At 48.3% G+C, this 25,796-nt stretch overlaps 13 protein-coding genes across 13 annotated transcripts; 5 read left to right on the forward strand and 8 right to left on the reverse strand.

The window, feature by feature from the left end:
• Positions 1–347: 347 nt before the first annotated feature.
• Positions 348–2,920, forward strand: EYB26_000246 (uncharacterized protein; the record flags this gene model as incomplete). The annotated part of the gene is made up of 4 exons (XM_054259563.1): positions 348–500; positions 564–2,180; positions 2,237–2,555; positions 2,604–2,920. The coding sequence occupies 4 exons, from the start codon at positions 348–350 to the stop codon at positions 2,918–2,920; spliced, it is 2,406 nt and encodes an 801-aa protein (XP_054115538.1).
• Positions 2,921–3,466: 546 nt separating this feature from the next.
• On the reverse strand, positions 3,467–4,391 carry EYB26_000247 (uncharacterized protein; the record flags this gene model as incomplete). Its single annotated transcript, XM_054259564.1, has 3 exons — positions 3,467–3,724; positions 3,795–4,157; positions 4,215–4,391. The coding sequence occupies 3 exons, from the start codon at positions 4,389–4,391 to the stop codon at positions 3,467–3,469; spliced, it is 798 nt and encodes a 265-aa protein (XP_054115539.1).
• Positions 4,392–4,877: 486 nt separating this feature from the next.
• EYB26_000248 (uncharacterized protein) lies at positions 4,878–7,516 on the reverse strand (the record flags this gene model as incomplete). The annotated part of the gene is made up of 4 exons (XM_054259565.1): positions 4,878–7,187; positions 7,238–7,286; positions 7,346–7,353; positions 7,412–7,516. The coding sequence occupies 4 exons, from the start codon at positions 7,514–7,516 to the stop codon at positions 4,878–4,880; spliced, it is 2,472 nt and encodes an 823-aa protein (XP_054115540.1).
• A 606-nt stretch (positions 7,517–8,122) lies between these two features.
• Positions 8,123–9,022, forward strand: EYB26_000249 (uncharacterized protein; the record flags this gene model as incomplete). Its single annotated transcript, XM_054259566.1, has 2 exons — positions 8,123–8,160; positions 8,212–9,022. The coding sequence occupies 2 exons, from the start codon at positions 8,123–8,125 to the stop codon at positions 9,020–9,022; spliced, it is 849 nt and encodes a 282-aa protein (XP_054115541.1).
• Positions 9,023–9,368: 346 nt separating this feature from the next.
• On the reverse strand, positions 9,369–12,038 carry EYB26_000250 (uncharacterized protein; the record flags this gene model as incomplete). The annotated part of the gene is made up of 5 exons (XM_054259567.1): positions 9,369–9,614; positions 9,673–10,964; positions 11,018–11,221; positions 11,274–11,753; positions 11,804–12,038. The coding sequence occupies 5 exons, from the start codon at positions 12,036–12,038 to the stop codon at positions 9,369–9,371; spliced, it is 2,457 nt and encodes an 818-aa protein (XP_054115542.1).
• Positions 12,039–12,367: 329 nt separating this feature from the next.
• On the reverse strand, positions 12,368–13,675 carry EYB26_000251 (uncharacterized protein; the record flags this gene model as incomplete). The annotated part of the gene is made up of 2 exons (XM_054259568.1): positions 12,368–13,536; positions 13,639–13,675. 2 exons carry the CDS (start codon positions 13,673–13,675, stop codon positions 12,368–12,370), a joined length of 1,206 nt encoding a protein of 401 aa, XP_054115543.1.
• A 456-nt stretch (positions 13,676–14,131) lies between these two features.
• On the reverse strand, positions 14,132–14,962 carry EYB26_000252 (uncharacterized protein; the record flags this gene model as incomplete). The annotated part of the gene is made up of 2 exons (XM_054259569.1): positions 14,132–14,526; positions 14,590–14,962. The coding sequence occupies 2 exons, from the start codon at positions 14,960–14,962 to the stop codon at positions 14,132–14,134; spliced, it is 768 nt and encodes a 255-aa protein (XP_054115544.1).
• A 1,324-nt stretch (positions 14,963–16,286) lies between these two features.
• Positions 16,287–17,713, forward strand: EYB26_000253 (uncharacterized protein; the record flags this gene model as incomplete). The annotated part of the gene is made up of 4 exons (XM_054259570.1): positions 16,287–16,491; positions 16,545–16,930; positions 16,981–17,486; positions 17,545–17,713. The coding sequence occupies 4 exons, from the start codon at positions 16,287–16,289 to the stop codon at positions 17,711–17,713; spliced, it is 1,266 nt and encodes a 421-aa protein (XP_054115545.1).
• A 237-nt stretch (positions 17,714–17,950) lies between these two features.
• On the reverse strand, positions 17,951–18,938 carry EYB26_000254 (uncharacterized protein; the record flags this gene model as incomplete). The annotated part of the gene is made up of 2 exons (XM_054259571.1): positions 17,951–18,567; positions 18,632–18,938. The coding sequence occupies 2 exons, from the start codon at positions 18,936–18,938 to the stop codon at positions 17,951–17,953; spliced, it is 924 nt and encodes a 307-aa protein (XP_054115546.1).
• Positions 18,939–19,761: 823 nt separating this feature from the next.
• EYB26_000255 (uncharacterized protein) lies at positions 19,762–20,908 on the forward strand (the record flags this gene model as incomplete). The annotated part of the gene is made up of 3 exons (XM_054259572.1): positions 19,762–19,923; positions 19,986–20,130; positions 20,184–20,908. The coding sequence occupies 3 exons, from the start codon at positions 19,762–19,764 to the stop codon at positions 20,906–20,908; spliced, it is 1,032 nt and encodes a 343-aa protein (XP_054115547.1).
• Positions 20,909–21,075: 167 nt separating this feature from the next.
• Positions 21,076–22,008, reverse strand: EYB26_000256 (uncharacterized protein; the record flags this gene model as incomplete). Its single annotated transcript, XM_054259573.1, has 5 exons — positions 21,076–21,138; positions 21,200–21,605; positions 21,671–21,780; positions 21,871–21,905; positions 21,975–22,008. 5 exons carry the CDS (start codon positions 22,006–22,008, stop codon positions 21,076–21,078), a joined length of 648 nt encoding a protein of 215 aa, XP_054115548.1.
• Positions 22,009–22,145: 137 nt separating this feature from the next.
• Positions 22,146–24,093, forward strand: EYB26_000257 (uncharacterized protein; the record flags this gene model as incomplete). The annotated part of the gene is made up of 4 exons (XM_054259574.1): positions 22,146–22,222; positions 22,344–22,518; positions 22,578–23,057; positions 23,107–24,093. 4 exons carry the CDS (start codon positions 22,146–22,148, stop codon positions 24,091–24,093), a joined length of 1,719 nt encoding a protein of 572 aa, XP_054115549.1.
• Positions 24,094–24,266: 173 nt separating this feature from the next.
• On the reverse strand, positions 24,267–25,610 carry EYB26_000258 (uncharacterized protein; the record flags this gene model as incomplete). Its single annotated transcript, XM_054259575.1, has 4 exons — positions 24,267–24,854; positions 24,914–24,984; positions 25,038–25,288; positions 25,339–25,610. 4 exons carry the CDS (start codon positions 25,608–25,610, stop codon positions 24,267–24,269), a joined length of 1,182 nt encoding a protein of 393 aa, XP_054115550.1.
• Between the last annotated feature and the right edge of the window lie 186 nt (positions 25,611–25,796).

Raw genomic sequence — 25,796 nt, forward strand, 5'->3', positions numbered from 1 at the left:
TGAGATTCTTGCCTTTTTTTTTACGACTTTCGTACCTGCAACAATTTTTTCAAGGCAGTCGTTTCTTGTCGTTGTTGTATTAATTAGGGTTATGAGGTTAGGGTTCATTAGTGTATGTAGCGGGTCTAGCCCGATAGAGCTGCGATAAGCCGGATTACCGATTACGTCGTGACGTCTGCAGCTGACTCTTTCTTTTCTGCCAGGCATCCACCATTCTTTCTTGCCTCAACCTCATCCCTCTGCTTTCACCGAATCAATGGCATACTTGATAGGTCTTTGATCTCTATTTGATTTCTATATCTTTCCTGCGTGTGCGGCTACACCTCCGATAACTTTTGAACTCCAAAATGGCAGGCACATCAAAGCTGACCCCGCCGCCATCGCCGCCATCTCCGTCGGCGTCATACTACGATATCAGCGACGATGAAGAACATGAATACAACACCATTGCGCATTCCAGTTCGGGGAGGGGCGTAAAACTTCTATTCTCAAAGAGCAAGGTACTTAGAACCACATTGGTAAAGTAACTCTATAAGGTTGAATCTAATTCTTTACCAAACCAGGTGTATATCCACCCTACACCGTCGGCAAAAGACAACATCCCGGGCTTCATTGCGCTGCTTCAACAAAAGCCCGTAACCGTCCCGACGTCTCAAAATACATCTGCGTCCTCCTCACAGAAGGATGCTGCATCCTATCTCCTCGCATGGGTGCCTGAGTCCGCCATGGGCGACGCTTATGACACCTATGTAAAAGTCGACCTTTCCGAAAATAACTCTCCGCCTCGACAGACCTACCTCGTCCCTGCACTTCCTACGATGACTACATATTCTGATACAATCGGCATGTATGCTTTTGCCGTCCCGCTCTCAGAGATATATTCCTTGTGGGTGCGACCACCAAGTCTTGGGTGGTGGTATGGGAGTCTAGTTATTTGCACTAGGTCGGGAGACAACTTTCCAGCTCTGTTCTTTCACGACAACGAGTGCGAGTCTACTATATTACAGAAACGAAGGATGACTCGTGAGAGTTTTGACCCTTTCTCGGCGGACGGTAGCATGTTTTGGGGTGGAGATGAAGTCCTGCGATGGGTGAGACGGTATGTGGACGTTCAACGAGCTGGTGCTGATCCAAGCAAATACCTCATCAATCCATCGGAGGAAGATAAACTTTCATTCGGTCGCTCCCTTGGATCTAAATCAGATGCAGCCAAAGGCGCTTCTTCAAGTCAAGCACCACGTGATGCCACCATGGATCCTATTACTAAAGCTCTAAAGGAGACGAGATGGAAAGTCCTGGAGGGACTCAGTCGGATTACCACTTTCACAAGACGGACTGCAAATGACCTGGCTGAAAATCCTATTATACCAACGCAAGTGCGACGATTAATGAAGAACCCCGAGATACAAACACTACAAAATGAGTTTGACAGCGCGAGGATCTATCTTGCACGATGGGCGATGAACATTGCCGAACAAAGTGAACGAGAAAGAAATCAACGTATCTGGACGGCGCAGGATATGCTCGCATCAGAGGATAGTTCTGTTGGACAATTTGAAATCCTTGAGCTCGAGACGGGGACAATGTCTTTACAGGAGCGTCGGAAACCGGTAACATTACAAGAATGGAATAGTTGGTTCAATAGCCACGATGGCCATTTACAGATTACTGTCGATAAGGTCAAAGAACGAATCTTTCATGGCGGCCTTGATCCCAACGATGGCGTCCGCAAGGAGGCTTGGCTCTATTTATTGGGTGTATATCCATGGAACAGCAGCGAGGATGATCGCCGAGCTATCATGAACTCTCGAAGAGATCAATATGTGAGGTTAAAGGGAGCATGGTGGGAGAGGATGGTTGACGGAGACACCTCAAGCAAGGAATACGAGTCTTGGAAGGAGCAGAAAGCGCGTATCGAAAAAGATGTCCATCGTACCGACAGGACGATCCCACTGTTTTCTGGAGAAGATATACCTCATCCTGATCCTGACTCGCCATTTGCCGATGCGGGGACAAATGTTCACTTGGAGCAGATGAAAGATATGCTCCTGACTTATCACGAGTATAACCCTGGACTGGGATATGTTCAAGGAATGAGTGACCTCCTTGCACCGATTTATGCTGTTATGCAGGATGATGCGGTGGCGTTTTGGGGGTTCGTCGGTTTCATGGAGCGAATGGTAAAACTGCAATTCAGCGAGCTGTGATTTATGTCTAAAACTAACTCTTTTATTAGGAACGAAACTTCCTACGGGATCAATCAGGCATGCGTGCTCAGCTTCTAACACTAGATCATCTGGTTCAACTCATGGATCCTCAGCTCTACCTTCACCTTCAATCCGCCGACAGCACTAATTTCTTCTTCTTTTTCCGTATGCTTTTGGTATGGTACAAGCGCGAATTCGAATGGGGTGACATCCTTCGATTATGGGAAACATTGTGGACGAATTACTACTCTAGCAGCTTCCACCTGTTTATCGCGTTAGCGATTCTGGAGAAGCACCGAGAAGTCATCATAGACCATCTCAAGCATTTTGATGAGGTTTTGAAATACAGTACGTTTCCAATGTTGCTATAACGAACTGGAACTAACATTTTAATAGTCAACGAACTCTCAAATACAATGGAGCTTGTTCCTATCCTTACACGCGCAGAATCACTCTTCCGCCGTTTTGAGCGAGTAGTCCAAGCTGTTGACAAGAAGAACAACTTCCCAGTACCCAACGGTGTCGGTATCCAAGCCGATTCACGCGCTCAAAAGGGGAAATCGCCCGCTCGTCCGACAGATAACGCTGGAGCAGCGAAGAAAGAGAGGGTTATATCTCCTGAACTCCGTCAGTTGCTGAGTCGAGAGAATATAACAGTTGCCTCAATCAGTCAGGCAGAAGACGCTGGTCCTAGTACCGCTACGAAACCATAGTACATACATTATTTTCACATTAACAACAAGCATTATTTGGATGGGTCTGGCGATTCAGGGATAATCATCACTAGGCGTTATTGTTGTGTTTCGTTGCTGGTGCAAAGGAGGGGTTTTCTATAATGTACGAATTTATGCCACAGTTATGATATATTACTTACCTCTACGTATACGAACCAAAAAAACGAATAATCCAATTAAAAAAAAAGCAAGCTTTGTGATTCAATTCAACAACATGCTCAGGCTCAGGTACCTAGGTAGGTTGTTTGATTATCTAGGACGATATAAAAATACATCGTGTTCATAAATACAAACATAAGGCGATATCGTTATTAAAGCAAAGTGAACAAACAGACAGAACCAATGCAGACAAATCCACCAGCGAGATAAGCAGCATACCAACAAACCGAAAAGAGGTTTAAGAAAAAATGTCGTGCATCGTCGTAAACCCATCACCATCATCAATGAATAATAAAACTCCACCAAACCAACCCATGCTCCGATAGCTCCAACCTTCGCTCCCAGCTGGTAACACACAAAAACAGCTCAAATTTTGGTCGGAATAAAATGATTGGAATCACTCTCCTGCTGCGCAAAACTCTGTTCAAAAGCCGCCAGCCCCGCAACAATCGCAGCAGCCATAAATGCCACCGAGATCAAGGACCAAATCACGCCCCAGCATTGCGAGGAGCCACCATAGCGTTTGGCGAAGACGCTTGCATCTGAGGTGTTGACTTTGCGGAGGATGAGGTCGTCGCAAATGTCCCATGCGCTGTAAAGGCAGGACATGACGCCGATGAATAGCTGCCATTCTATAATTAGCGAAAGAAAGGCAAGAGAAAGGCGAGAGAAAAGGAGGGAGAGGGAGACATACAACAAGAAACCTCAAAGCCTCAGCATGTGCAATAAACCAAAAGCCAACCAACAACCCCACCGCCGCCAAAATGGTGACAATCGTCAACCAATCCTTGCGTGCCCACCAGAGCGTCAACAGGAAACAAGCTCCGAGAGCAATACTTGCGATCTTGCTAGCCACAATATCAAAGCCACAGAATATGAGTAGTGCGCCGATCAGCGATGAGCCCAAGTAGCCTGCGGGCAGAGTAATGGCGCTTGCGCCGCCGACCATGTGCGTCACGCCGCCTTCATGGGGGTCGAGGGAGATGGATTTTACGCGGCCACCAGTACAGACGGCGGTTATGGCGTGGCCGAATTCGTGGAATGCGATGACCAACATCTGCCAATATTCTCAGTTGTCATTTAAAACGATAGTGGAAGGGTGAGCGAGATGTACCTTGAATGGCCAGAGCGACCAGCGAACGTAGGGCAGATTCCATAGCAGAGCGATTATGACCACGTACAAGGCGATTATACCGAGTGTGATTGCTTGAGTGTGGTTGACGTTTGTGAGACTGCGTCGTAGGATTATCGAGCGGTCGAGGTCATGATAATAATCAGGTGTTGGCGCCATGGCCGCGATGTAGAGGGATGTATGAGTCAGTGAGCTTTCCTTTCTTCTCTCTTTAGGTGTGACGACTGTCACAGGTATATACTATGTATATATACTCTCTCTTTCTCTCTCTCTCTCGCTCTTTGTCTCTCACTCGAAAAACAGATCAAGTCTAGAAAATAATAATAGTAAATAATGAAGTGGAGACGACAGGAAGGAACCGTGGCTCGGGCTGACTCTTTCCCGCCGTCGATCAGCTGCAGCCCTGCGCCTCCAATGAGATCATTCCACATTCTGGAGGTGGAGACTCGTGTGGCTGAGCATGTTTTAATTGTGAGCCAATCAGATGCGTGACTCGTCATTGGTGTCGTACTGTGTAAGGCTAGTGGCGGTTGGGCTAGCTTGATTGGGAAGTATGTGTGTGCATTGCCTATCTAAGTAGCTGATCCATCTATTACTATGAGGAGTACGTACGATGTAGTAGTTATGGCATATAAACATCTATGGTTATAATAAGAGATGGTCTTGGCGATTACTTTCAAGTCGCCCTCCTAGCATTTGTTCGTAATCTTGCTCTTGCTCTTCCTCTTCCTCCTCACAGGCGATGGATGAGTCACCGACGGCAATATCAGCCCAATCGTACCAAAATTCATAGCTCATAACCGTGTGGTCAGCATATGTGAGCATAACACGATAGTGCCGAGATGGCATGACGCCGTGCCATGATTCCCGAGGCATATGGTTCCAGTTCGCTGTGCCATGGCTCTCGGCAAATGTGAGTTCTTGGGCAGATTCAGACGAAGAGGAGCTGTCTTCACCACTCTCGTTTGAGTCTGTTTCGCTGTCATACTGCCATTCCCAGTTCTGGTCAGCATTACTGGACTCAGATTCGTGTGCTCGATAATGAAATGAAAAATTATCATGACTGGTAACACCGCGCGGCACGTGGACTACATCTGGCTGTCTCTCAAAACCTTGCATCGGACTAACAGCCAGACCCAATAGTCCTGCCAGAGGACGTTCAGCGCGTTGTTCTTGAGAAGCGAAAGGGATCATCCAGTTGATGCGAAGCGCATAATTCCGGTTGGCAACCTGTGTCAGCGTGATAACCGCTGCCCGGCCCTTTTGAGTCGCAGCAATAACAATGCCAGCTTCGGGCAGGTACTTCACCATATTGAACCTGTCATATGACTCCAGGGACCAGAACGTGGGAGGGAGCTGTTGTCGCAGAGGCCCACCGGATACGACAGAAGGATGGTCCACAAACGGACCTTCTAAAAGACGAATGTCTGTTTCGGAAAAGTGCAGGATTGGAAATTCCGAGCATATGTGTTTGGAGGAAGCATACGGGTTGCGTGGAGACACGTCCGTGTCGATAAAGTCCAAGTTGAGTAACGGACGTAAGTCGTTCGGATCGCGTGGGTTCAAGGTGTTTTGAGAAGTTGTTTCTAGGCCGATGTCTATATCCCCTTCATCTAAACTATTCTCACTGTCGCTATCAGATGAGGTCATATTGTCATCCTCATCGTTGGTGTAATCTTGAGGTAATGTCCCATCCATAATCGAACGCAGGAAAGATGCGATATGCTCATTGGCAGGATGCCACTCGCCTTGTCGCGGAGAATGCGAAGCAGTATTCTCTGTCGTGCTCTGGTTTTGGGTAATTGAATCCGAGAGCTCCTTGATGTCACTAGATTGCTCCATGACAGAAGTGGTTGGCGATAAACTTTCTTTACTATTGGTTGAAGAACTGTCTGACCTGATCCGGGAATGTCTGTCGAAAATATTCGGAAGTACTGGCTCCTCAGGGCTATCATCACCAGTAAGAATGACAGAATTGAACACAGAGGATGCATCCGGGATCTCTTGGGTAAGATTCGTAACATCCAAAACAGCATTACTGGGCTGAGAGGATCGAAGGAGAACCTTGCCACCACATGCCTCAAAATATGATTGATGCATACGAAAGCTTCGCGGATCTAGGGCTAGTACACTCCATCCACGTTCGTCGTCTCGCAGTATACCTGGCGATGGAGCACCATCTCCAAAACCAAGCACTCTAACTGCGTGTAAATGGTCCCAAATTGCCCAAATGAACACTTTGTTCTCGATATCCGTGCTGACCATCCACATTCCGTCAGGATCAAGATCGCTACTGAGGAACGACACCGAGGGGATATTCGTGTCATGTCCCTGAAATGATATTTTCACGTTCCGTGAGCGATGAAGGTTCGCGAGATATAATTCGTGTAATGCCGCAAACTCCCATACATATCTGATATGCATCCAGTTCTGCTCAAAGCTCACTGGAAAATCTGCCCAGAAACCTCCTGAATCAGCATCAAGTTCAGCATCCGTCTCTGCAAGCGCAAACGCGAACACAGTAATTGTTCCAGTATTCGCGCTGACAGCTATCAACCGCGCAAATTTGTGGACGGCCAGGCCCCATGCGCTCAAACCAACATTCTCACAGAAGAACGGGTCTATTCGGGGATCCAATATTGTGTCTTTCTCGCCGCGTAATCTGGCAGATTCAATGTACGAAAATACGTTTTCGACGTGGTAGCCACAAACGTTTCCAGAGTCCGTAGCTAGAAGTAAGATTTCGTCTCGGCCGAGGTCATCAACGAGGATATTGTTGATTCCGTGTGGGCATCTCCTGGAAATATATCCTTCTGCGTCGGGCACTCTCATCACAGGCGTTATGATCATGACTGGCTTTCTGCCGAGGACCTGTCGCGGACCAGCCGGCTCCCACACATAGATCTGATGGCTGTATGCTACGAAAAGCAGATTTCGCCTTTGTGACAGCGCTGTCTGTGGCTGACTTAGTATTGGGTGAATATTAACTTGGTAGAAACACATACAAGATTGTTCCTCCATGATAAGGCTTGAGGAGGAGTAACTCCATCCCTCCTATAGGTCATTAGTATTTGTTCGTATCATGACAGTTTGCGTTTGCTAGAAAATCTTACTCAGGGAACTATGCAAGGTATTGAGTTAGTAATTGTACAAACACATTGTGAATGGATTCTGCCTACCCTTTGACTTCCCTTCTCTACATTGAGCGAATGAAGACACAAGTCATTCTTTGGCTTGGGCCCTGGACCATCATTTATCTGGATAATGTACGGCCTTTGGGGCATGGCTTTATGACTTCTCAGTAGGAGAAGTCAATGACGTATGGGTGGAAGTGTTGGTAAATCGCCTCATATCAATATCCGAGTCAAGTAGAGACATATGTGAAGTCCAACATCAACTAATAATGTTGTTTAAAGTCAGTGCAGTATCGTGGGCTGTATGGATATTGGTCAGCTCATTGAGAATATCCTGAAGTTATGCAAATATTACCTGTATGGTCGCAGTTAACAAACATATCTGAACTTCACAAGCCGAGCACATCGAACAAGTCGCAGTAATATCAGACACAGGGCCGAAAGATGGGCTATCAAGTACTAGTCTCGCAGTTAGTGGAGAAGAAAAAGAAGCCATATCGAAGGATGATCGACAAAAAGGATGGTTATTGCTTTATTGATTTTCTGTGGATGACGAGTGGTGGGAGCGCAAGACGGCTTCCTATTGGTCTGTCATGATAGGTATTCCTGGGGGCCAACTAGTTAACTACGGAGTAGTTAACTTAGTTAAGCATTTCCCCGATAAGATAAGCCAGCACACCCATTCTTCCTCTCTCCTACACACCTCTATTGTCCACGCTACTTTGTATCGTTATCAGGACAGTATATTTATTCAACATGGATCTCGTCGCAGGAGTCCGAAAAGAAGGCAGCCGGTAAGCACCCCTCCCATCCACACTCTCGTGCACGTTCTAACTTAGCTTCAGTGGCGGCCGCGACTCCTTCAAATGGTCCGACGTCAAAGAATCCTCCCACCGCGAAAAATACCTCGGCCACTCCATCATGGCCCCCGTAGGCCGCTGGCAACAAAATCGCGATCTCAATTGGTACGCCAAGTCCGACGCGTCGTCCGCTGAGAAAGCGAAACAAGAACGCGAAGAGGAGATTCGTCGTATCAAAGAGGCTGAGCAGGATGCGATGGCACTTGCGTTGGGGTTACCTGTTGCGCCGCGTGCGTCGAATAATGCAAATATGACGCCTTTGGGTGGGAGTGAAGTGCGAAAGGCTGTCCAGGAGTCGACGGATGTGGATGATAAGGCCGACGGCGATGGTGGCAGAGGGCTTGGATTTGGGTCATACGGAGGAGCAGCAGCGATGAAGGATGCTGAGGATGAGATTTTGGCACCTATTGGCATGGATTCTGACATGAGAATATCAGGACAAGAGAAAGACGGCAAGGATCGAGGTCATCGCTCAAGACGTGATAGATCTCGAGATCACGACCGGAGACGGGATCGCGAGCATCGTGATCGTGATCGTAGTGGAAGACATAGAAACGATCGAGACGCAGACAGAGAACACCGTCATCATCACCGCCGTGAAGATCGCGAACACAAACGACATAGATCTAGGTCTCGCTCCGTGTCGCGGTCTCCAAGACCAGAACGTCGCGAGCGAAGACCAGATTCAGACCGTCATCGAGATGCTGGTCGTACCGGTCGTCATCGGTCAAGTTCTCCGCGACGTGATCGTGATCATGAAGGTGGTAGAGATGCACACCATAGATATCATCGTTGATAGGCGGGGCCTACCGTTTTATTTGTATAGGAGTTATGCATGGTGATGGCGTTTTAATTCTTGCTGCTACTACTCTGGAAGTGATTTTGGAAAATATCGGATAGGATCCAGGGAACTTGTTCACGTGATACATAATATAATAGAACAAAAATCTTGTTGAGATATATACTTTTCCATGAGTACTGCAACATACGTGTACAAAATCTAATACAACCTCAAAGTAACAAAGTCTAGGTTACATAAATACAATCGACAAATGCAAACCATGAAATCCAACCCAACCCTCACTTCCGTGGGAAGCAAAATACATCAATTGATATACTATCAACACACACTTATGAAGTCATCACAGTTCATCGTGCCCCCGTTCAGCACCCGTAAGATACGGCATATTCATAATCTTCACCACCAAACTCGTCCACCCAGTAAAGTGCTGGGTACGTTGACCCTTGCCTGTCTCAGGGTTGTATTGCTCCCAGGCAAAACCTGTGTCTTTCCATTCTCGGAAAACATTCTCGACCAGGTTCTTGCGAAGGTCGTTGTAGATTTCGGCTGCTTGTGCTTTATGGGAGCTTTGGGAGGATGCAATGTCCTGTAAAAGGTCAATGTTAGCATTTCGACGTAATTTACCGTTTGTTGGGCAGACTTACATATAGATTCTTCAGAATCATGTAGTTCATGTTTATCCACACTGGACTGCGCCAGTAGTTCTCATCGGTACTATAAAACTCATCGTTCTTACTGAGACTGCGAATGCCATAATCACTCCACAATTCATTAGAGTTGCGAATGAGGTCAAGAGTAGCCTTGAGATGTGGGCTGTCAGGACCGACCATACCTGTCAAGAAGGGGAATATCGAGATATAACCCTTGTGACAGACATGGACACTTTCTTCGTATTCGTCAATGGTTGCGTCGCACCAGGTTTGGGCGTCCTCGTCCCAGTGGAGATCTTCGATGTTGCGGGTAATAGCGTATTCGTAGATTGCAAACTCATCTGCATCCTCGGTCTCGCCAATTGCTGCTGCAATTTTACGGAGGGAGCGACTCATCAAGCCCATCCAGCTAATCAAGTCCGTGTGGAGTTCGCCGGGGTGAGGGGGCTGAGCTCGAGGGTAGTCATCGAGACCAGATGTCAGGATATGCCGGACTGTACGTCCGCGCCAGCGGTATGCTTCCTTGCTCGAATAAGCTTCGCGATCATAGGACTTGACATCCCCCCATTGAGTCTTCTTGAACCAGGAATATTGTCTGCGGAGGAGGGGGTAGATAGAATGCAAGTATGATTCAGCCAATTCCTTGCTCTCGAGGTGAGCAGATCGAAGGCTGTCTGCAATGTCGGCACGATTGAGTTCAGAGTTCTCGACAATGCTTTGATTGGCCTGCAACTTGTCGACAAATGCTTCAAGCACCATAAATAATGTCGGCGGGTTTGCGTAGTGAGGATACTGAACGGTGAACTCGGCGGGAACCTTGCTACGAGCCTCAGCTCCTAGGATCTGCTCTCGCGCAATCCAACCATCTTCGTCCATGAGGTTGAACCAACTTTGTACAATATCAAGAGTCAAATCAAGATCCCAGTCAACCACTGGAATGAGGTGGAAGCCTTCGTCCCACAAGAAACCACGAGGGAAGAATGGCCGGGAAGGAATACAAGTAAACAGTTCATGAGGGTCTTCTTCGGTGGGTTGTACTCGTGATCTGGCCTCTGCGGCCTCCTCCCAGAAGCCTTCGTTCTCCTCTTCGTATTCAGGAGCTTCGGATCGATCAACCAAACCGCTGCCATAGAAGTAACCAATGCCTCCAACCAAGTTGGAGAACATGGACTTGGAGAATTCCAAGTACTCTGCCTTGTCGAATGGGGGTTGAGGAGCGAAGATATTCTCATATTGGCTCGAGAAAGAAGAGGACATCTCGTCAATCTTCTTTGTTAGGGTCTCAGCTGTATTATGTCAGTACAGAAAGCAAATAGCAAGGATAGCTTGTCAAACTCACAGGTAACGGGCTCGGAGGCGGAACCAGATTCGAAAAGAATGTCAAACTCAAAGGCGCCCTCAAAGACATACTGCACAAAATGTATGTTACCGGCTCCAGGATGATTGGGCAAAGTGAAGAGCTGAGCGGGTGGCGGAGGTGCATCAGTGCCGTATTTAGCAAGCCAGCCTTCGACTTCGGGCTTCATGGCGGTAAACATCAATGCTATATTTGCATGTCAGTCGTGATTCATACCATCCATGTGGGTTCTGCTTACCCTTGGCTTGCCACAAGTTGTCCGGTGGTGTTTCCACACTAGCAATTAAAGGACGATTCAAAGGCTTCTCGGCGCCGCTGGGATGATCAAATTGAGGATGGCTGTTACTTTCCGGGCCAGTGGTAACACTGAGTGTAAAATCACCAAGCTCCGGAGTCATTCCCTTTAGCCTCACGTCCTCTTTCAACCCTATTTGCTGCTCAACAGCATTATCCACGTGTAAAGAACCGAGACCTTCAAGCGAAGCATAGAAAACCATTGACGTATATAAATCCTCAGGGGCATCTTCTCTTGGTGTTCCTTTCACTCGAGCCGCCCAGCTGCCTCCGTGCAGTCCTCCAGGTACCTTGACGAAATCGATGGTGAGGTCAATCGAGTTACCGACATCATGGATCGATTGGCGACCACCTCTGCGCACGTCGTATTCGTCCCAGCCATATCCTCGCATGCCTTCGTTTTGTTCGCAAGTATGCCTGAAGTCTTGACGGAGTTAGCTTTGTCAAGGAAAACAGAAGAGGTAGCTAACGCACTCGCTTGCGCAGTCGCATAGTCATCGACCTTCGCCCACATCAACCCAGCCGTCAGACTTTTAGGAATTCGAGGTCGAACTCCAAAATATAAATTCGACTTGTACGGGCCCCATAGCAGCGACTGGTTGTTCGCTCTGGCGGCTTCGTTGATCAGTACGGAAACATCGTTCGTAGCATAGGCACAGCCTAATGCAAACGAGGACCAAAGTAGGTAGGAACTGAATTGGATATGCATTTTTTATGTCTGGCTAGCAGAGCATCAGTCAAAGTGAGAGACAATGGGCTGATTGTCTCTTCAATTGATTGTGCTGCCGCTTTCGAAGTTACAAAATTGCAAGATGTAGGTGTAGGTGTTGTGTATACATGGCAGATGGAAGGAGCAATGTTGATTGGCCGTTGGCGGAGATTCCACGTAACGTTTCCGCTCTTGCTCCGCATTTCTATCTCGGGTTTACTATGTAGTAAAACCATCTTCAACGTCTCCTACAATTAGGTGGGCGAGCTAAGTGAGCTCTATGTCTCTATACTTGCGATTCGTTCCATATACTTGATTTATATACCTATCTACATGAATTTCCGCGGATCCAAAGCAGCAATCTTCGCACTCTTCGCACTCCCCTCAAAAACAAACTCACTAATAAGCTTGCCAGTCCCAGGAGCATTCTGAATCCCCCAACACGTATGACCAGTCGCAACATACAATCCCTTTGTCCCCGAATTTCCGATCAACGGCCCGCCACCACCGCGCACATCAACGTTTGGCAGATAGCAGGCTTGTTGCTTCACGATCTCGCCGAGTCTCAGCTCATCCGAGATACTGCCCACCGAATCGATGATTTCTTGACACCGTTTGGGATCGGCTTCGACATCCGCTGTTGTGTCTGGTAGTGGAACGATATGATCTCCATCGCCGCATGCATAGACCGTGGCATCCGGGCGCGCATATATCTCTGGCGTCTCGATCGTCGACCTCTTAGGGTTGTGCTTGGAGGGTAACTCGATGTTCGTGAACAGCGTATACGCAGACACCGGTCTTGTTGGTCGAATAACCACACTATGTGCTCGTGTGGCAGATATAGGCGCCGAAGGAAACACTCGTTTCGTCCATGGACCAGCTGAAAGAATTACCTCCGTTGCCGGCAAAGTCTGCGATTCACCAGTGGCCTTGTCTGTATAAGTGACAGACTGAACCCCGCCAGCGTCCTCGTTAATTTTGGTGACTTTGCCCAGAACAATCTTGATCCCCTTCTCCTCGGCGAGTTTGGCAATTGACGTCGTAAATTGGTAAGGATGTACCTGTGCCGTCTCCCCTGGTCCGCTCATACTTTCGTAACCGCGAATGCCATCAGAGTGTAACCAATCCAAATCTGCTGGTATACCGGCAGCTCTCAATTTACCCATCGCAGTCGCATCGCGCTTCTGCAAAGACACCGAGCCAGCATCTTCCTGCTTATCCACAACCCGACCTTTGACAATTAGTTGACCACAGTTAACTTCTCGGTATCCCCAATTATCCTTCCCATTATGCTCCTTGGCGAGTTCGGCATGTAATTTGTAGCTCAAGGGTACGATACAGCTTGGGTAAGCCCATAAAGCGAGTAGGCCGCCGGCTTTCCCAGATGCGCCGCCAGCGATTTCGGATGCTTCGAGGAGAGTGATTTTGTGTATTGATGGATCATAGGACGGATGTCTTGTGAGATAGTATGCTGAGCAGGAACCGATGATGCCGCCTCCTGTGGAGCAGAAATGTCGGTCAGTCTCGTTGCGCGAATGGAAGACGTGACAGTAGATCTATGCGGGGTAGGCAGATTGTGTATCATAACAGAGCGACGTACCTATAATAATGATATTACGTTCCTTTTCGGAAGCCATTGCGCTTCGAGAAAGTGAAACTAATGACCGTCTGATTGAAAAGGCCACTCTGATGGTTGTCGGGGAAGGATTGTAGATTAGAAATAACTTGGCGCAAACTCGTTAGTTAGACAGAGTGAGGGGATTTGTGTACGTCACAGGAGATGGGGCAAGCTCTTCAAGATACGAACATACCTACAACTTTCGGATAGTTCTTGGGTCTCTAATGATCAATTCATGAAACAACTTTGAGAGAGATATTCTACAGGTATAGAAGATGGAAAATTTTAGCATTCCTGCCTGAACGGAAACAAGCCAACGTTCGTGCATCTAAATAGTAATATAGATTGGATAGAAAGAGAACAAGAAAAAAATCCCTACAACTCCGAAATATGCCACACTGAAAGGATCTTGTAAATTATGCTACAATTGCTGAAATTTGAGCAGGAAAAAGTGCGTTTTGCAAGCAGGTTGAGATCACCTGCCAGGACTGAGAGGTCTGTTGAATCCACCAACACGGTTCATGTACTGTCGGTATTCGGTCTTCTTCTCTTTCCGTACACCGTAAATATCGTTTCCCGGAACTTTGGTGTTCTTTGTGCTTCTGAACCTGGTGAAGCCAACTGCTTTCCGCATCATGGCTTCAATGTCGTCTGTATCTTCAATGTCGCTCATCATGTCGGCGTCTTCGATGTCTTCCTCGTGGGTGTCTCGTTTTGATGCACCGTTTGTGTGGCGCTGGTCGGGCCGTGCCCTGCCGTCTCGTTTGCCATCTCTGTAATCTGGTTTTGAGTCGCGAGCTGGATAGTCTCGAGAACGTGTACCGTTGCGCGGTGATCTGGATCGATCAGGTCTTCCGGATTTCGCAGGGCCTGTAGAATGTATCATTAGCATTGACTTCGTCAATGCAGATTATTGACTCGCACGGTACATACCATGTCTACTACTGTATCGATCCCTACTCGTGCTCCGATCACGGTCTCTCGCGTCCCGTCCATCCCTGTAAGACTCACGTTTCCCACCATCGCGATCCCGATCCCGAGCTCTATCGCGCGTCCGCTCATGGCTGTCGTGAGACCAACTCCTATCTCTTTTCCGTGTGTATCGATCACGGGAGCGAGACCGATAGCGGCGGTCATCCTTTGTGCTTGTGCGAGAATCATCTGGTCTTGAGCTTCCATGGCGCGATTGACGGGGTTGATCAGCGTCTGCTTCGGGTGTGTGAGAGAGCAGCGACCGTTTGTCGTTTGCATCCCACATCGCCGAGCTGTCGATGCGACGGGCGCGTTTTGTAGGTGGCTCGGTCATGTTGATCTGGTTGGTTTGAAGTGACCAAAGGCCACCACACCGCGGCTGACTCCTTGATAGGGAGGGGTTGTTGTTGCTAAGAAGGCAGGCGGTGCCAGCAAGTCAGATCTTCCCTTGTTTCAATCTGTTGTAATCATTCCCGTTGGTGGTGGTAGGTTATCGCTTGGCTGTAAACTCCAGTCAAAAAACCCAGTACGTATCTAGACTGCTACCTAAGTCGACTTGGTTTGGTTTGGCGTGAAATTGTCCGTTGGGCCACCCAGACCAAAGACGCAATTGGCAGTTGGCACCATTCAGTGATTCACTACGGCTGCCCGGAAGACCTCCGTAGCCAATCTATCTTGGCATGGGGCAATAAACTAACTAACCCTTTTGTACTCTGTAGTACTATCAACCCCCACAGCCAGTGGCACAGCCCGGCAGAAATTGATTGCTCAAACCACCATCATGATCCTGCAGGCAGCACAAATAATCTACAACACTCCGTATACATACTTAGTAGACTCGTAGTCTGGAAATTCTCGGAGACTGCATGACATCATGTGCGAACAGGACAATTGCCACGAGTTCACCCAACCTGATATGGCATGATTCCGGGAGGGCATCCATTGCGGTGATTGCATCTGGGTGACACTCAGGTATCTAAAATAGGCAACTTGACATGCTCCCAGTCTCACTGCCCCTTGGAATCTGACTCGGTGGCCGTGCTGCTCGTATCACGAAAAGCTAGACACGCTAGAGTACGTATGCAACCCTTTAACGCCCCACTATATATCCCTTTGAGGACTGGCGCGTCCTGACTAAGAGAGGCTCCTTTGCACTGTGGCCAATCATATGGCGCCGATCTGCCCACTTGCTCCTCGCAGTATAGCCTTGGCGCGCCTGAAACTTTTCAGGATCAAACCAGGGGAACCAGGGCTTGGGTGCTTACGTATGGCTTCGCCCGTGCTAGTCAACACTGTTATCAACGACTCCATTTTATTCTTGGTTCGGCTTGGCCGCCCACTTCACTGCCCGCCTCCTCGATCCTCCCCCAACTCAATTGCATTCATTTATTCATTCATTCATTGATTCATTCATTTAACTTCTGCTTCTACAACATGATTTTTTGCTAGAGGGTTTTCTTTTGTTCTCGTTTCGACGGAGTGCCCCTTCGACACTGCCGCACGTGATACACCTGACATTCGTCAATTGAACCTCAAAATTAATTCAGCTATACTCACCACAGCGTCCTTGTCCGTTGTTTTACCCCTAAGGCCTGCGGTGCCTCTAATCCGATCTTCTTGGTTGGACGCTTGAGCAGAGGAACATAATTGAAAGCGCAATGGGGGTTTGTGGTGTGTTCAGACGTCGCTGGCAGCGTCTTGCCATTGCCTCGATCGTCTTTTGTATGGTTACATTCTCAATCGTGTCCCACCGAGGGGAGCAGTTCTTTACACCAAAACAATACTCCGAAGCACAATCCGAGTTTTCTAGCGATACTCCTTTAATATGGAAGCATATAAACAGTTCGACCGTCCGGGGTGGAGGTACGTTTGACATCCACAGGCAGTTGACACTAGCTGACATGTCGCTACAACAGCATTCTATATCCCACCCGAATGGCTCTCGGCGTCATCCCCCAGACCGACCACTATGATAGAAGCAGCGCGCCTTGTTTCCCAATTGACCAACATTAGCAACACTACCCACCTAATAGAAAACACCGAGATACCCCTGGTTGCACACCAGACGTGGAAAAACACCCATGTCGACACATGGCCGGACCTGATCCGCGACAGTGTCGAGCGATGGATGGAGACTGTGATGGAAACGCCTATGGCGTACTTTTTATGGAATGATGAGGGCATTATAGAGTTTTTGGAAGAATACGAACCTGATTTCATCGACCATTTCAGTGCGCTGCCGCGAATGGTTGAGAAATCGGATATTTTCCGAATTATGGTCTGCAAGTACATTGGCGGTGTTGTAAGTTTTCTTGGCTATCGATGTTCTGCCGCATACTAATATATGAATAGTATGGAGACGTCGATACTCGTCCACTACGGTCGCCGGCGACCTGGATTGAACAGACCGACTTGGCACCATGGCGCGACAATGAGACGGGCATAGTATACAACTCTACCAAACCGGTCAGGGCGATTTTCGGTATCGAAGCCGACTGTCCTCCGGATACCGATACCTACTGGCGCATGGGCTACACCAATCCCGTTCAGCTGACGCAATGGGCGCTAGCGTCAGCCCCTGGCCATCCAGCCTTGACATGGTTCATTCAGAAAATATACGGCATATTAGACGAAGTTGCCAGCCACCACGATGGTAACCTGACGAGCCCGGAAGCATACGAAGAGCTAGATTATCTGGAGCCGTTGCTTTTCACGGGCCCTGATGCTATTACAGTCTCGATGCGCAGTTGGCTCGAAGACCGCATTGGACTGCGATGGAATGCGCTGACCGGTCTCCACGACAATGGCAAGAGCAAGTTGGCGGACGATATTATGATTCTGCCTATTACTGGATTTAGGTATGCTTGGCGTCCCGCAATCATTCACTATTTTTAACGGTTTCTAACGCAATCACAGCCCTGGACGCGGTATATACGGCAACATGGGCTCAAAACCAGTTACCCATCACGACGCACGCCTCCAACATCTTGCGCAGGGCTCATGGAAAGGGTTCGACCTGCGCCTCGAATTCGGCAAAATATGCCGAACCTTCTTCGGCATGTGTCGAGACTGGCCCAAGTCATAAAATACCAAAAACGAGATCGAAAACACATGCATAGCCGACAAAGGCGAGGAGTAATAACAAACGGTGGGAATTCGTTACATGTCTTTTATTATTGAGGTTTGGGAGTTGTGGCATTTACGTCGTAATTGAGCATTCATTCTTGCATGTATATTATACCCTTGTGCATATAGCATAGATACAGTTGCGTTAGTTCATTTATAGTCGAGACTGCATGCAAGAAATATCGTCTCGGGTCGATTACATCCTCCTTAAATCATTAAACCACATATAGCGACTCAGACTCGAATACAGCGCCCTATCCCACGAATACGCCGACGTATGTTTTTTCAGAGCAGCCTGAGCTTTACCATGCCCACTCCAATCAGCAACTATCAACGCCTTATCCCCATAAGCATCCCCATTCTTCGGCGGCGGCTGGACACCAACCCGCTTCCCATCCAAGGGGGTCCGATACGCCTCCGGCACTGCAAAAACCAACGCCTCCAAAATCCTGATCCCAAACGGTAGCGAAGTCGTCGCCAAATCTAGCACGGACAAATACCGCCTCAGCGCGGATTTGGTCTGTAACGCGTACGCGGTTGGGTTGTGGTGGTCGTGCAGGGTACTATATCGCTGCACGGCATTACTCAAGGCGCGATGATTCTCGTCGCCAAACCCGTCTGCGTCGAAGGTGATGATTAGATCGATTTCCCATTTTCTGATGTGCCGTTCGAGGATGCGTTGAATTATGGACTCGTCCCATTTCTTGGAGAATTGGAGATCCTTGTTTTGCAGGATGAGGCATCTTTTGTCGGGGATGGAGTATTCGAGGCAGAAGCTTTTCGTTTCGAGTTTGTGCGTTTCGGGGTGTTTTACTATGTCAATACATGGATTGTTAGATGTGAAACGCTTCTTGGATCAAAGGGGGGCGGGCCGTACCACCAGACGATAAAACGAGCAAATATCGATTAACATTCTTCCTTCCTAGGCTCTGTAATATACTCGGTCCGAAGAACAAGGCGCCATCATCCGGATGCGCCGTTATGAATAACACATTCTGTGCGTTTCGGATTGCATGGGGCACCAAACGAGGGTCGTTGACAAGGATGTTGCCGAGCAGTAAATAGAGGGTTATGGGGAATAGTAACGAGATTAGTAGTATGGATGAGATGATGGACATGCGCCGTTTTGCGGCTCGCCGGGTAAGGTGTGTTGCGGCTGTGAGGAGGGGCTTGTACATTGGCATTTTGTTATTGATGCGACGCCTAGGTCAATAGACGAGTGTTGGATCTACCAGGGCCATGTGACGATACCAGGTCAGGTAGTTTTGAGATTGTGTGTATCATCCTTCCTTCATGTTGTTTCCTCAAAGCTCCATCCCTGGCCATCGGTACCTATATAGTACATATGTACGGTACCTGCATAAATAACATCCAGGGCATGTATGGCGATACACATGTCCGCTTGCGGAAGTAATGTGCTAGCTGTCACGCTTAAATCGAAGGTATACATCAAACAGAATACATGCTATAGGCCAATGGCTGGGGTTGACAGCGGTGGCTGACTGCGCATGCAAGGGATGAACTCGCCGAATCCGTACTGTAGTCCATGCTACGTAGCCCTCTGAATGCCCCTGGTTTCGAAGGCGATCCGTCTCGTTGGAGATGATCCTTTACTAATAGGATTAGGGCTATATAATATATGTCGTACAGCTCCGGTCAAACCGAGAAGACTACGTGCTACATAGAAGTAGTACGTCCTGCGTAGTATAGAGCCTGAACTTGTCCGAACTGATTCTGGCGAATATTTTGTAAACAAGTGTTCCATCTGATCAAAAAGATGCACTCCGTAGATAATATATTAAATATAATCATTGATGGCTGCCCCACGCGATCCACCCTTGAATTCTAGCGTCCCCGTACCATACCATATATTATGGAAGGAAGCTTCAGGGCTTTCAAGCGCCTGCGACCCAAAGCAGACAAGCGCGGGAGCTATCGATAACTCCCCCACCATTTAGCATCAAAAATTTCTTGATAGTCACCACCATAACAGAAGACACAGTCACCATGTCGTCGGCTACTAATCTCTCGCACAGGCGCACACATAATCTATTGTTGATATCGAAATTGCTTAGTCTGCGCGACACTGCGTCTCCGCTGACGTTGGTCTTGGACTCGTTGGAACAGCCCGCACAGCCGTTGTTGAATGAGTATATTCGACGAGCGCAGGTTGCTACTTTACAGACACTAGTCAATTGGAGCCATGCTAACTTCTGGTTGGTTGTGTGTAGATATCAAAAGTCCATGTTACATTCGTCTCCTTCGAGACGCTGAAAAGACCCAATGGCGTCGACTCCTTCATCCTTGCGACGCGCAAGAAGCCCGTTGATGTAGCCAAAGAGGTTACGGCGGGGTATTCTAATTCTTCACATAAACGTGAGCTACATTCTTAACATCAGGGACTGGTGCAAGGAAAGCTGACCAGACAGGGCGGCTGATTATTATCGACGCTATTAATCCCCTTCTCAGCAAACCCGGTATTCATCTTCCATCCTATCTTGGTTCACTCATCGCACCGGTCAACGTTGCGCCCGGCTCAGTACCGATCCAGACTTCATTGGTAGTAACATATCACCGCGACGTTGTGCCCACCAAACCTCAGCAAAGCTATGCGCCGTCAGATCTGTCAATGCTAAGCTACCTATCCACAACAATAATAACGCTCCACTCCCTATCGCACATCCTCGCCCAAAAAGCAGCCCATGACCGAAGTCTTGCAGCACCTGTCTTCGGCCTTGAAGAACAACAAGAAGGAATCCTCGTCGGCAAAACAGACCATTCAAAGGGCCAGGAACACGTCGAAGGTCTCGTGATCGAAATGGAGCATCGACGGAAAAGTGGTCGTGGGGTTGTGGAGTGGTACTTCTTACCGCCTGCGAGTCGTTATTCAGCGCAGGAAGTCAAAGAAGTCATCACATTACTTGAGGATCATCCTTTGTATCGACGACCGGAGGATGATATGGATTCAGCCGAGCAGGATGAGCCGGGATCGACTTTTGAGTTAAAGCTTACGGAACGCCAGCGTCGGGATCGGGAGGGTGTTGTTTTACCGTATTTTGACGCTCAGAGCGGCGATGGTCCGGGTGAAGGGGGGCGCATTTTGTATGATATGGGAGAGGAGGATGACTTTGACGAGGAAGAGGATGAGATTTGAGCGAAAGCAGGTCCATTTATTACTATTAATACAGAAGAACTGGTGTTACGATATCGCGAGGACAAACGCATTCGGCCACCGGATCGCTATGTATAGAAATCATCAGAGTCATATATCCACACGAAAGGGATTGCGTTATCAAAGCGTGGTTATAGCAGGGGGTATCGTCAAAAGAATCGCCACCAGATGAAAATGAGCATGATGAATCCGACTCCGGCAAACGGGCCATACTAGAACATGTCAGCATCGTTCACGTCGCATTGCTTCACAGTGTCCGACAGTTCGACATACCTGCTTCGCCAAAAGCTGCCAATTAATATACACAGCGGCTTTGCGATATTTCATACTATCCTCTCTTAACCTCCCCGACATTTCACCCATGCGCTCAAGACTATCACCTCGATACAACAAATCTTCAATATTCTTCGTCATGACCTTGGTTACATCACGAAGCTCGTCGTTGAGTTTATCAAGATTTGCAGCTGCGCGACTATTCTGGTATGTTCCCTTGGTTCGCTGGATGAAGGTATCAAACTCGACAAAGGCGTATGGTCGCAGATTGGGGGAATTGTATTGCTGTGAAGAGTACGTGGTTGTGAATTCGGTGGCTATATCAGCGAGATATGTAAACGCGAGTTTGCGGGGATATGATTTGTCGCAGATACAGAGGAAGCAAACGTCATCTTTGATGATGTAGCTGTACAGGTGATTGTTAGTTGACGTGCAAGGGGGGAGTTAAGCAAGGCACTTGGTGAGACTGACTGGAGTGTATATTGTCCAGACTCAATACTGGCTTCCGGTGCAGCGTTGCGACTGAGGCGCCTGAAGATCATCTTTGATTGAGACTTGACTTGCGCCAACTCATTTTCGGCCTATGAAAGGGTAGTCATGTTAGTAATAGCGCAAACAAAAGCTTTATTTGTACTCAATAGCACAATGGAAACCTCCGTAAGCGAACTCACCTGCTCATCATCCACAGAAGCTGCCAACATGAGGCCTGCTTCGAGTCAGTTTCTCTTCTTCCTCGTTCACTCCACTCCTCGCTCGTAGAGGCAATTGCACGCACCATCCAGCCTGGCAATCTGAGTTGATCTGACCATTTTAATGCAATATTTCTTGAATATTTCTTCTCAATTCTTGTTCTCTGAAGAGACCGTTTGGTTGAAAATAAATAAGCAGTGAATTGAACAGATTGCTCATATCCAAGGTCCATTAGCAGACGGGAGCTCCTGCCAAAATGCCACTTAAACATAAGGCGGTGAAAGAGGCGGACATCAAGAGCGCTGGTCCGCCGACAACCCGGAGCACCACCAGGTGTGTTCTCTGCCAATTTCCTTATTGACTTGCATCTGGGGTTCGGAAGCCTTTTAGATTGTTACTCGTAATGTGCTACTTGTTGGTTATTATATATTAACAAGAGGTTTCTCTGCTATAGAAGTCGCAACAAGCAGTTACAAGCTTCGGCGAATCCACTCAGTAATGCCGGCCATCTCGAAACAAGAGCTATGTCATCAGCGCCGAAGCAGAATGCGGCGAGGAAAAGAGGCCCCTGGGGGGAAGACTATCTCATGACGAGCACGAAATCAGCTCTGGTTCATGCAGATCTTGTGGTATTTCTCCTTCCACCAGTCAAGTTGCGCTCGCGCGGCTAATATGCTATTATTTACAGCGACTATTTTCAAACCCCAAGGCATGGGAATGTCTAGAGGAAGACGAGAAACGAGAGCTCATCTCTTTGCTTCCGGCACACATCCATCCAAACCCCGACCCAGACCCCAATAATCCAGAAGCAAAGATTCCACCCTTACCCGAAAGCTTTCTGCGATACGACAACAACTGGCGCGCTGCCCTGCGCAATTTCCAGTCCGATCTCGAGGCCGGCCGGTACAGACCTGATTGGCAACGACAAGCCAAACAGGCCGTCCAGGAACGAGCGCAGGGCAAATTCGATGATTTCAAGGAGCGGGAATTCGAGCAGTTTTGGGGCCAGAAACAGAAAATCAGTTATGGGTTGATTGCGGGTGAGAGTTCTAAAGTCAAGCTGGAGACGTTGATTGCGCATGATGTTGTGCGGGTGGGAGACGTTTGGAAGTATTGTCGTGTGTTCGGGGGGAAGAAGGCGCCGATCGTTGTTGAGAAGGAGGTCAAGGTGAGTTATGTGTGCAGTTTGTCCATGGGCAGGGTCTGACTGGCGGTAGATCACGGCTATTGAAGGTGCAAAACTTAGCTTTTTGATGCCGACTGGGCAGAGGGTATTTTTGTGCGCTGTCGGTGAGTCTAAGACCGAAGACGAAAAGGTCGAAAAGGGGAAAGTTGAAGACATCAAGTCTGAGGATGAGAAAATGGATGTTGATAGAATCGAAAAGGGGACAGTTGAAAAGGGGAAGACTGAAGCTGGAGAGACCAAGGGTGAGGTCAAGGACGACACGCAAATGGATATCGACCCGGTTTCAGCTTCCCAACCTGGCGAACATGCAACATCACCAATCCAGGGTCAGCCACCACGGGACGAATCTAGTCCACAATACTATCTTGCGGGGGTTCTAAACTATGCTACGCAATCCAACCCAGAGCTCAAAGGCGATGCAGAGAAAGATGGAATTGTGCCTCATGAAGCAGATACAACCCCGCAACAGCCAGAGGCACCACGAAGCCTGGTCACAAGAGCTGGAACTCGTCGAAAGAGGGGATGTCCTGCAAAACGTAAATTCCCTCACGATGCAGCTCAGGTAGCTGCTGTTGAAGTCAATCGAGTCACAGAAGCCGAAGCCACGAAAGCTCCTAGAGAAGCCGACGTGAACCCTTCCAACATTACGGAGAAAGGCGCCGATCCAGAGCCGGTTCCAGAGTCGGCGCGTGAAGAGGAACACAAAAATGCCGACTCATCACAGCAGCCTATAACCCCCTGGGAAACCGATGCTCCTGAGACCGCGACATCCTGCAAGGCTGATGAATCAGAACCAGCACAATGCAGTGCTACCACCGCTACACCTCTAGAAATAGAGATTCACAACATCGCAGGACCTAATGCCCTTATGAAGAAAATCCTAGAGACTGACGGCCGCGTCAAGAACCCACCGAATGGTAATGCCTGGAAAGAGATCCGCTGTTACAGGAAGAATCAGGATATGGGCAGTTTATGGGAGGTGAGGCAGGCTTGGTATGTCAAGTATCGGCGGGAGTGAGTATCTGCTAGTGAAACACTCGCATGATAATGAAGCTTAGAAATCATTTTGGGATTGATTTATTTTCCAGAGGCGTTTTTGGATGCGGGACGGAGTTCACTTTGATACCACTTATCTCCATTTTTATTACTATCGTGCGAATAAAACTATCGATAGATCAGGCTTTTAAAATGCTACATGATATCCCCATTAAACTCCTCTTCTGTTGTACTTTCATGAATATTAACCGAGTAACTCGACTGCACAAAATCTTCTAGCTCTTCACTGACAGTCTTTAATTTCTCTTTGACCGCAGCCACCCCTTCCTGCCCGATAATGTGTCGAGAAGGCGGATTCTCATGTCCGCCTATTGCTGTTATTGCGTGCACCGTCTCTAGTGTCAGAGCTTCGAGATGAGCGGAGCTGAAGGGGGCGTACATGGTTACTACATCGTGTGGTGACGAAAACGGTCCTGTTTTCTGTGTATTCTCGGAGTTGTTGGATTTAGGTGTTGCTATTTCGCTGTTGCTGCTGCTGCTGCTGTTGTTGTTGTTGTTGTTGTTGTTGTTGTTGTTGTTGTTGAGATTTCCTGCTGCTTGTGGTAACCTCGAAACGAGACCATCCAGTATATTTCGGAAAAGAGGCGCGTTGTTCTCTGATGCAGAGTATGCGGGGAGAATGGGCGGGGCGCTGCTGATTAGGTTTGTAAGAATGCAGATTTCCATGCTGCATTGGAGAATGGAGACTTTGATGTTGAAGGGGGCTACTTCGTATGCGATGCTCTGTTTTGACTATTAGTCGTTGCTATATAAGTAAGATTCGAGAGGAGCGTCGGTCATACATCGCAAAATCCTTCTAGGGCCCATTCAGACGCGCAGTATACACCTAAACCAGGGGTTCCAAGGTGAGCCGCTTGTCACGTCAGTATCTATACGCCATTTCTCATTATGCAGATTGTAGCTTACTGATCCCGGTCAGCACGAGAAAATGTCCTGCTCTCTGCGAACGCATCTGCGGAAGAGCAGACTTGATTATATTCACAGGCCCGAAGTAATTAGTCTCGAATTGGTCACGGACAAGACTCAATGTCCGCGGTGAAGCGGCCAATTCTTCGACTGAGCCGACGACTGTTTGACTTGTGCAGCAGAGGACAATGTCTAGTCTGCCGAAGAGATTCACGGCTTCGGCTACTGCGGCTTGACATTCGCCCATTTTCCTGTCCTGTATCAGCGAGCCGTCCATGAGAAGCAGAATATGAATTCTTACCTGATATCCAAGACAAATGCGCGAAACCTGTCTTTCCATCCATGTTCCTCATTCCTCTCGACTTCCGCGAGAAAATCCTCAAAATAAGTCCGACGGTTCTCATCTCGAGTGATATTCGAGGGCACCACCCCGCTCACCACACAGTCGCCATGAGCAAGGATCTGACGAGCTACATTTAGCCCGATAGGATTATCGCCCGAGGATATCAGCCATACTCGACGGTCACTGTGTGGCGGAAAACGCAGCTGAGGGATGTTGATTTTCTCGGTCATGACTCATGAGGGACAATGGGGCTTGTCCAGCAAACCCATTGCCTTTTTTTATCAGCTCTTCAACCTACTAATTACACTTCATTGGATATCGTCCAGGTAGGAGGTATCAAGGTGCACGGAATGCAGGCACATAGTTGAGCTCAGTCTGCTTAAGGTGTCGGAAACCGCCCGCTCAGCCAATCGGAC

Source organism: Talaromyces marneffei, chromosome 1 (assembly GCF_009556855.1).
Source record: "Talaromyces marneffei chromosome 1, complete sequence".
NCBI lineage: Eukaryota > Fungi > Ascomycota > Eurotiomycetes > Eurotiales > Trichocomaceae > Talaromyces > Talaromyces marneffei.